Here is a 10,687-nt window from a genome sequence, read left to right on the forward strand (position 1 = left end):
CCCCCCCCCAGGCCCCGAGGCTCACATTGATTCTGCCCATTTAAGGAAAAGGAAAAGGAAAAGGCTGAGGTTCACACAATTCAGGCCTAAATGAATGCTGTTTTGGTCATGAGCTGCTGTTGAATGCTGCGGCTGTTGGCAGAGCTACAGACGCACACCTTCACCATTTTGTCAGCAGATGGATGGAGCAGCGCTGGGGGCGGGAGGTGAAGGGAAGGGAGGATCGGACAGAGAAGTATGATTGACAGGTGTGTGGCGTCTTCATTTGTCAAGTCAGCTAGGTGTGTCGGCTGTGCTAGAGGATGAGGAGAGATGAAAAGAAATGAAAAAGTAAATTTAGTAGAGTGAAGGAAATGATAGGGAAAGGAAAGACGGAAGGAAAGGGAAGGCAAAAGACAGAAAGAGAAGAAAACAAAAGGAAAGGAAAAGAAATGAAAAAAGGAGAGGATGGGAACGTAAAGGAAGAAAATAGAATAGAGAAAAGGAAATAAATAGCAAGGAAAGGGAAGGAAATCCATGCTTAGGTAATTTCAGATAGCAACTACAATGGTATATTGAGGAAGTCTAAATGGCATTTGTGCTGTTTTTAGTTTACTCTGCTGTTATTGTCCTTCAGTATTGACACACACACTCTCTCTCTGTCTTTCTCAGTTTTATAGTCACACACACTGCGTTGTCCCCCTTTCTCTCACTTGTTCTCCGTGATTTGGTTACCATGGAGAAACAATTTTTTTTTCCGACAGAATTAGGTTGACACATTATTTCATGAGCAAGATGGCACTGCTTATTCTACACACACACACACACACACCTCGCCTACAGGCGGTCGCCCACGCCACGCTCTTTTAGGCGAGGTTTCAAAAAATGTCCTAGATATACATACTGTTCACATATTTACACACAAACACACACACACACACACACACACACACACACACCACACCACCCACACACCACACACACCACACACACACACACACACACACACACACACACACACACACATTCCGCTCACAGTGAAGAGTTGAATTCAAGGTGACATGAGAGTGCGCTGCCTCTGGACGTGGGAGCCAATTGGTTGGCTTGGCTGAGGTCACACACACTATATTGTAGGTTGGGACTTTTGCATCTCATAGACATAAATACACACACACACACACACACACACACACACACACACACACACAATTAATTCCTGCTACAATATCTGTCTGGCTATCCTGGAACACAGAGCACAATCACTCCAATAAAGGATTATGTGTATTATATCCTGTGTGTGTGAGCCCATGCGTTCTATAACTTCTTTATTGTCTACTACCCTCCCCCATCTGCAGTGCATAGGCTTTAAAGAACATAACAAACACATGCCACTAGAAAATGAGATCTGTTTTTCTCTTTGGTTTGAGAACACACTAGGACATGAATAGTCGTCCCATGATGTGCGTCTTTCTATATGATACTTTCATTCAAGGATTAGAATCGTGGATTAGACAATTCACTCATCTTCGTTGGCGGCAACTAGCACACAACCTCGGACCTCAACACTAGGGCTGGCTGTGAACATCTTGAGTACTAGTGCCAATATCTTACTACAGTTTTGATAAGATAAAATGATATCTTGCTTTGACACTTTTTAATCTAACAAAAATAAGTTTGTGTTGTCCAATTTTGACCAAGAGTTTTTTTTTGTGTGATCTTTTGTTTTTGGCAGAATGCAGCCAAGCTATACAAAAACTCTTTTAGTATTGTTAATTGTAACTGTCTAATTATGATTCTGTCCAGACATTTAACTTGTGGTCCTTGACAGTAGTTTGATACAAGCCCGACTCAATACTTTTTGAGCGCCATCTGAAATGTGTCCAAAGTGCTATTGAAAACTGTCACATATCAAACATGGATAAAAGGTCACAGAAGGGTTTTTGAAGAACAAAAACATGTTTACATCTTCAAAGCAAGGCATCGTATTGGCAAAAGAATATGAAAATGCCATTAGCCCAAATCGTACGTTTTGGCATTAGAGAGTTACAAAATGTCTTTAGAAGTTTAAAGTTGATCCAGAAGTGAAGACGCATTTGCCTCTCTGCTTTTGGCTGCAACTTGAGGTGTGAAATTGGTGCATTTGTTTCTGTACATTTCACTGCACATGATAAAGTAGTTTATATCCCATCATGCACTGGGATAGAAGAAAGGGGGGGGGGGGGGTTGGCACATCGGGGATTAATCTCTAACCTGTGTAGTTCTGCCTGAGGGGGATGATGGAAGAGGGTGTGGGGGGGGGGGGGGGGGATTGTTGTGGGAATATTGTAGGTTAGAAGTTAGGAATCGTGAGCTGGTATTGCCATCAAATGATGAGTTGAATAATGGCGAGGGGCTGAAAGGATTACAGGCTACTGCAAATCTGTGGCCACTCAGCTGAGGTAAAGAGGTGGAGAACAGACAGACAGAGACAGAGAGAGAGATGGTGGTGTGTGGCTGGGCGGCTGGCCGACAGCTGTGGGCCGTGCGGGCTGCTGATTTACTTTAGATTAGTATGGACATGCGCCAACTAGATTTCAATCAGGCCATGATAAATGTGCTTTGGCGTGCCGAAAGCTAACTGCTAAAGTGACTGCTACCAGCCCATTCCAGTGACGATCAAGGAGTAACATTTGGGGTTTTCTGGAGGTCCCAGGGGACCTTTTTCCCTTCCAACTTGGGCCAAGGTCTTGCAGCGTAATACAAGGGACCACTGTGTTTCCGCTTTGCTTTTGGATTTGTTCCTCTGAAAAATAAAACCGCTGGGATTATAAATACTGAGGGAGATAAACCCTGTTTTTGTGCTGTCGAAGTGAGGCGATATTCAGTAGCCATGGCTACATGTGAGTATTTGATGTTGACTATATTGTTTGATTTAGAGGATGAAGAATCAAATGTTATGATGGCTGCTGTACATGGCTGTGGACATCAGTTGTACTTTGTGATCTCAGAGTATTTTGAGAGTCTAAATAACAGAAAAGCATTGAATGCATGTGAAAAGATGAATCACTGACTAGAATAGCTTTACTCTTTCTCCTTTTGGATGAAAATGATACACATACAGTAAAATACCATTTTGAGTTCATGCTCCCTTCGGTCTTTGTCCCACTCTGAAGTGTGCTGTTTTTATTATATCACCACCAAGAGCATAACAGATCAATCTTTGAAAAACATACATTTTTATAATGGGTTACACTGAAAAAAGATAGGAGTCTTAATACTTACAGCAATAGAACCACAGGGCAGGCGAAACTTGACCTTTTAAGGGGGTTCTGTAGTTTTAAAATATACAGTTCAGAACTACCATAGCTTCCACCAAGATGTGTTCACAGATAATGGTTGAAAAAAGCACAGTCTTTCACGTCTGAGCACTTTCTAAGATTTGATTAGCTATAGTAAAGGAAGGAGGGAAAATCATGTGGAGAAATATATCTTTTTTTTTTTTAAAGGTGGCTTACTGATGTACTGAAATATGCTATAAAAGGTGTTTGTGAAAGTTAAGAGTAGGAGAACTGCTCCCATAAAGTGAACAATGCTGCATTTGTTTGGTGATAGAGCTATATGTTCAAGTAAATTAATTTGTGATGTGTAATTTGTGTACATTTCTGTGTCACAGGCATGCCTAAAAATTTTGCTGTTAGGTATTTCATTTGATTGAATGTGTAATGCTACTGGACCCAGCTTGCAAATACTTTTGTCCTCTCAACCCCTGTAGGTAATGTGGGTATGCAACCTGTGCCGTAAACAGCAGGAGATTCTTACCAAATCAGGAGAATGGTTTTCAGGGTCAGGGGCGCGACCTGGGAGCCTGGGCACCCCAGTCACTGGAGGTGAGGCCCAACGGGACAGGAAGCTTCTCCGCTCTAGGTCCCAAGCCCCGCCCTCCAGCACCAACGCCAACGCGGGGCCGCCGAACGGGACACAGCTTCCCTCCAGTGTCACTGCTGCCAAGGGGGCCGACACCATGCCTGGCTCCCGCTCCCAAAGTGAACCACCTAGAGAAAAGTAAGGCATTAAGAGACACACAGTGGACACATCTTCTCTGATATATTTCATTTTTATGCGGCAGTTGCTGCCAATAAAGGATCTTTGTCATTTAGTTTTTTAATTAAGATGATGGAAAATAAAGAATTTGAGAATGGGAACCATGTTTTTTTTTTTCAAAACCCAGAAGCCAGGACTGTTTGCAGGCTAAAGCTCCTGTTGTTTTTTAATCCCTGGGGTAACAACATGGACCTGTGTCTGTTCTCACCAGTGCAGAAGTGAGGTCATAGGTTTTAGTCTTGAGAGGTCTTTTATGCAATCCCTTTGTTTTCATCCAGGGGTTGAGTTAGGTAAGAGTTGTCGGCGAGTGGACATTTTAATCTGTTTGTATGGTTTGCAAATACAGAAAGGATGTTCTTAGCACAGGATATTTCTGTACAAAACAACTCTTCTCAGCCTTATTTTCTTTTACAAATGCTTGTTAAAATGGAAAAGATGCACTTGTGTTTATATCTGTACATGACATATTGGTATAATGAATCCTCTTCTCATACAGGAAAAGGCCAGTTTCCCTCCATGAACAAAATGGTAAGGGAGGCCTGGGCCGAGGTAGTGGCCGAAGAGCTGCTGGGAAGTTGCCATCTCAGTCATCCCTGGATGAGCGAGTGGTTCCAGGGGAGAGGCGCTTAGGAGATGGACGGAGACTGGAGAAGATCCATTCTCAGGACTACGAGGACGGGGAGGGGAACTTGGGTCGTTCAGAAACTCATCGGAGACGGCCAGAGGACGAGGAGCAGAGGGAGCGCCAGCGCCGTGAGGAGGAGTTCCAGAATCGTTATCGTAGTGATCCCAACCTAGCACGATACCCAGTGAAACCACAGAAGGAGGAGCAGGAGATGCGCATGCACGCCAGGGTGTCAAAGGTTCGGCATGAACGGCGGCACAGCGATCTGGCGATCAATGAAGTGGGACTGGGGCCTAGCGACGGAGGAGGGGTTGGAGGAGGGGGGGAGGTACCTGAAAACCGTCTGGCCAGGAGGGGTGGAGGTGGAGGAGGGGCGGTAGACCACAAGGCCCTTTTGGAGAACCACCAAGCCTACACTGGGGATAGGACCGTGGGGGTTGGAGGGGGCGCTCCACCTGCAGGAGGTGGAGTGAGATCAGGAACCCAACCTGGGGGACCGGTGCCTCCAGATTGGGGCCAGAACAAAGGCCGCCTGGAGCACGGTCCGACACGGACACCAAGGGACAAGGGTGGGGACAACCTGCTGAGGAAGGACTCTCAGAGCTCGGACCAGTCTGAGTCTCTGCGGCCGCCCCCTCCACGGTCATACAAGAGCAAGCGCGGAGTCAACAAGAGACAGATGTCCATCAGCAGCTCAGAGGAGGAGGGCGGCTCCACGCCCGAGTACACCAGCTGTGAGGACGTGGACATGGAAAGCGTCAGCGAGAAAGGTCAGTCAGACAGATGTGCTCACTCCACTAGCTCACTAAGCTAAACCTACCCGCACTTGCATACCTTGCACTGTTTGCTGTCATCCATTTCCTTACATTAGGCACTGGTCCCCTAAGTTATTTGTTGAAGTTAGGCAAAGAAAAAAGTCTGCTGTCTTTTTATTCTCACCATTCTCAGTCTGTCTACCCAAATCAAAACAGACCTTCATTTTGATCTGTGCATAAATACTTTCAAACTTTGCCTGCATCTCCTTCTGCACTGTATACCCAGTGTACTGTGGTGTGGCTTAGAGTCTGTTTGTAGCTAATTGTAGCTGCTAATTGGCCTGCAGCTAATACTCTGAGAGAGAAAAAGATCCCGGTTGGATGATTGGACAAATCATTCAACCCCCTTTTTCATTTTACCTGAGAAAGGAGTTTTAAAAGTGTAAAATAAGAATGGCACAAGAAAGCTGCTTTCCATTGCAACGTCTTTCCTCTTCCCAAACGTCATGACCATATTTCCCTAGCCATAGCATCAGAAACAGCCTTGGTAGGATTACGATAATGTGCAAAAAAAAAAGAGATGTACTTTGGTATACTTTGTTCATTTCAGAGTGTAAAACTATACCCACCCACCCAGCACACAGTGAATCACGATCCTTGTGTGTCATCTACACCTCTGTGCTGTGGCTAAACCCTGCCGCTGCCAGGACAGCTCTCATTTATTTGGAGAGTCCCTGTGATTTAGGCCAGCAGATTTGTGGAATTAGGTCAGTGGCTCGCATGCTACGTAATGCTTCGCAAACAGCCAGCTACACTAGCCAGCTGCAAGTAGCCAGCCACGGACCACCACCCAAAACCCAGCCTGGCTGTGGTTGCATGCTGCATGCTAACTGCTGGCTGACACCTACGCATTCCGCCGCTCACTGCTGTTGGAGAAGCGATGCTAGCGATGCTAGGCTGTGCTATAAACCACTGGAGAGCGTCTAAATTCAAGAGGCTGTAGGCAGAGTTAGCTGTGTTCTGTCAGCTTATCTGTCTCACCGCTCACAGAAGGGCCTGTTCCAGATGTTTTAATCCAGATTACTATAACTCAACGACAGGTAATGGGTAGATGGTGTGGATTGAGTTTATTAGCTGTTTTAAACACTCTTTAGCTAGCTGGGCCTTGAAACAGGATGTTTCCTTTTACTCTCATCTGTGGCATAAGCACATGTTTGCTGGATAATGTGCAGAATGTTTCCTTACATAGATGCATTAGGTATTTGATGGAATGCTGTTGTTCCTCTTCAATGATTAAATAGCACCAGTCTTAAGAATTAGCACCACCAATTGTTTATCTCAATGCGCCCATGTGTCCTAATACTTGCATGACAGTTAGTGGAAGTTGTTTGTTTCTAATATAAGCTTAGATAGAAACTTGGTTATTGATAAATGACCAGAGATGTTCACAAGCCATTTTTTGCAAGTTCAAGTCAAATCTCAAGTTTTTTGCAACAAGTCAAGTCTCTGGCCACCAGATCTGTCCCTAACACTGTTTTGTTAAATCTTATGAATTCAAAGCATATCTTGTAGCTACCATCCATACAGTACAGTATCAAAATCCATTTATGGGGTCTCCTTAACACATCCCTCTAGCCCTCAGACCTGGTGAAATATTAAGTCTGTCACATCATATGGATGCAACTGTGAAGATACAATTGGCCTGTTCCCAGTATTAGCACAACACTTTGCTTATGATGTGCTGATATATGCTAAACGCTACGTCTCTTTCACTCAAAAAAGTGTCTAGTGGAAATCAAGACAATAGTGGCAGCGCCACACCAATTACAAAACAACAAGCATATCAGTGTCAGTTCAAATTACACACAATACGCAGTTTGAACTCACTGATGTAATGCCATTTATTTTCCAAGTTTCAGTGGGCTCAGTGAAAATGAGTCCAGCCCGAGGGAGATGCGACTCAGAGGAGGAGAGGTTAGTGAGACCAGCGTCTCCACGGCAGGTAACAGTGCGCACAGATCCGCTGTGCCACGCAGAATTAAGACAGTCAAGATGGCCCAGTGTTAGCGTGTGAGACCGGGTACACCTTGTTCACTTAATAGTCTACAAATCATCCAAGGGATCAATTATGCATCACATGAGTTTGCTCACCTGACACAGCGTTGGTTCCTGGGGAGATGGATCCGTGCATCCCGCCTCCTGTGTGCAATGGATGTCTGAGCCTCAGCAACTACTAACTATAAAGATTCAATTTGCCTTTTCCCAGCTTTAGCAAAACACTGTGCAATGGTTAGCTTCTTACCTGTGACAATATGCTAAATGTCTCTTTCACTTTGCAAGTGACTGGATGTTTTTGAAAATCCTGATGAAGTTCGACGTTCGCATCATTTATCTGGGTGTCACATACCTTGCATGTAGTTGTTTGCTTACTGCCACTGTTTACAAAGTTATTGAAAGCAAAATGAATGACAAAAGCCACAACTCGGGAGGACTTGGTGTTGCCGTTTTTAATGCATTTTTCTATATGTGAGTCTGCGCACATAATTCATAGCGCATGCATTTACGTTTCTCATGATGGCAAAGCTTGTCATATACATTTCCCCAACATATATGCGCCTATAACATATAGAAATCACAATTAAAATGCAATAATTGCATGAAAATAGGTTATTGATGAGTCTCAAAGCTCGAGTCTGAGTCAAGTCGGAAGTCTTTTGGGTTGAGTCAAGTCTAAAGTCAGCTGTTTGTGCGACTTAAGTGCGATGCAAGTATGAGTCTCAGACTCGAGTCCCCATCTCTGCATATGAGCCCCTTCAAGTTGATATAGCAAACTTGTTAGCACTACGTTGCTTATTTACACATCCATCAATTACAGAGCAAGAATAGCATTCATTTCATTCACACAGGGGGCGGCTGTGGCTCAGTGGTAGAGCGGTTGCCTGCCAATTGGAAAGTTGGTGGTTCGATCCCTGCCCCTGCAGTCATTGTCGAAGTTGCCCCCGGTGCTGCGCATCGGAGTGTGAATGTGTATGAATGTTTATCTGATGAGCAGGTGGCACCTTGTACGGCAGCCCCGGCCACAGTGTATGAATGTGTGTGAATGGTGAAGGTTTCCTGTAGATGTAAAAGCGCTTTGAGCAGTTGTTAAGACTGGAAAAGCGCTATATAAATACAGCACATTTACATTTGAAGTCATGTTTTTGGCTACCTGGCAAATCATTGTATAACGTGTAATCTTTTAGCTCTGCTTTTGGTCTCTACCGACTCCTGAAGGGTAAATACCTGGCTCTTTAGCAGCATAATGCTCCACTATGTTCATTCTGTTTGGTGTTGAAGAGGTAGTGAGGAAACATCTGCCTGAAGCTGCCAAGTTCTGTGCTATGAGATAGGACTGAACGATTAATAGTTTTAAAATTGTTATTAATCGAATGTTGGTGTAACATTTGGTCCAACAGTTGTTATTCCTCTTTTTATTATATTATAATTAATTATTATATTCAAAGTTTTTTCATTAGATAAATGCTGGTATAATGTTGCACAATAGATTGTTTCCAGAAATGTTGTTATAACATCAGCTTTGGTGCTAAATGTTCTGTGTTTAACTGTTCAATGTTCCATGCATATTAAAAGAAAAACACTTATTGCTGGAAACTCATATCCATGTTCTCATCCTTGCATAAGAATGTAGAGCAGTTTTGATGGTGTCTCAGGTTTTATATGCTCCATGACATATTTTTTCTGTTACACAGTGATTATCTTTCTGTTTAGCTATATTTTGCTATCACAATTTCAATATCTGGAAGAAAAAGAGAAAAATAAGATAATCCCACAAATCGTTCAGATATACTATGAGAGCGATGAGAGTGAACCAAAACAGTAAAGTTAGGGAGTAGGTAGCTACTGTGAACTATGTAAAGCTGAAAGGGAGCTACAGATACAGCAGCGACCACTTTCATATTGTCACATTGTTTTCATATTTTCATCACTACACTATTATTGTAAAAATGTATATTATAGCCGCTTTAAGTACTATTCTATATATTAATATTAAGTCAGATGACTGGCTGTGTTGTGAAAGGCCTGTATGATTGCCCTGTTGAACTGTGTTTTAAACCCTTTGGGAATTGGGTTGATAAACGGGGAACTTATACTTGAATGTATGCATAACTGACATTAGGTGGATCCACAATCAAAGCATTATCAAAAAACATATAAGGCAGGGATTCTTGCTGTGACACCATGCTGTATACAGCAAAAAAGTGGTTGTAAGGTTAAATATGTTTAATATTTGTAACTTTTTTTAAAGCCAGTAAATGATCCATATTTGATCTATTGAGTAAACACCTGTCAGGTAAACAGGTATTTAAACAGGTAAACATTAGCTTTATTGCTTTTAAGGTATAAGTAAAGTAATGACAATTCACACAGGTGATCATCAGAGGGTCATTACAATAGGAGTAAATAGCCCAGCCATATTTCCGGGAAAGTATTAATTTATCTTCATATATCCTTGAAAACAACCTAATAGTAACAAGTATGCCTTTACCTAACATAATCTGGATTTATTTAGACCTGGTAAACATTCTGTCAACTACAGCATATTTGACAAGTGAGAAAAGTTGTAGAACACGAGTTTAATGTAGAGCACCAGCATTGAGGCAATGCGTGCATATAGCTTGGATTACAAGCTTTGGTTTTTTTTTTTCAATCACAACACAGACATGATGGATGTTGTTATGTAATTTTTATGCAGAAACAGTTCTGTACAGTATATGTTCCAAGAATCCTCTTAGCAGGATTATTGTAAACTGTGTTTAAATTGTGGTTGCCCATTCTGCCCAATGAGTCTCAGAGACTGCGGCTCTGATGTATAGGGAGGGATCGGCGGTGCCTGAAGGATATTTACACCAGGCATCTCAAGAAAAAGTCTAGTCTGTTGAGGTTGGGAAGAAGGTATCGGATAAAACTGATTGATTGATTGACTATTGACATAGCAGGTTTGACCCAATGTTTGAAGTAAAATGGAAGCAAGGGCGGCTTTAATTTAACTGGTGGACGTGTGTAAAAAAAAAATTGATTTGTATTCAAATCGCAATTCAAACTCTACCGATTCAATAGAATTCCAAAAATCTATTAATATTTAAAGATTCTTTTTTTTAAATTGTATGTCTACTGCAATCACATGATACTTCATTGATCCCCAAGGGGAAATTCAGACATCACACACAATGTGCGTGCGTGCGTGCGT

The 10,687-nt window shown here is 42.7% G+C and overlaps 1 protein-coding gene across 25 annotated transcripts in view; it reads left to right on the plus strand.

Moving 5' to 3' along the window:
- rims1b (regulating synaptic membrane exocytosis 1b) overlaps positions 1-10,687 on the plus strand; it is a 174,675-nt gene that overhangs the window by 33,593 nt on the left and 130,395 nt on the right. For 24 of the 25 annotated variants that reach the window (XM_032526711.1, XM_032526701.1, XM_032526759.1 and 21 more), the window contains 2 exons: positions 3,731-4,020; positions 4,556-5,454. In XM_032526711.1, coding sequence (XP_032382602.1) covers positions 3,731-4,020; positions 4,556-5,454 — 1,189 coding nt within the window. Of the gene's footprint in view, positions 1-2,333; positions 2,859-3,730; positions 4,021-4,555; positions 5,455-10,687 lie in introns of those variants that run through there. The other variant, XM_032526857.1, reaches the window with a different exon arrangement.

This window comes from Etheostoma spectabile, chromosome 2, assembly GCF_008692095.1.
Source record: "Etheostoma spectabile isolate EspeVRDwgs_2016 chromosome 2, UIUC_Espe_1.0, whole genome shotgun sequence".
NCBI classification, from domain to species: domain Eukaryota; kingdom Metazoa; phylum Chordata; class Actinopteri; order Perciformes; family Percidae; genus Etheostoma; species Etheostoma spectabile.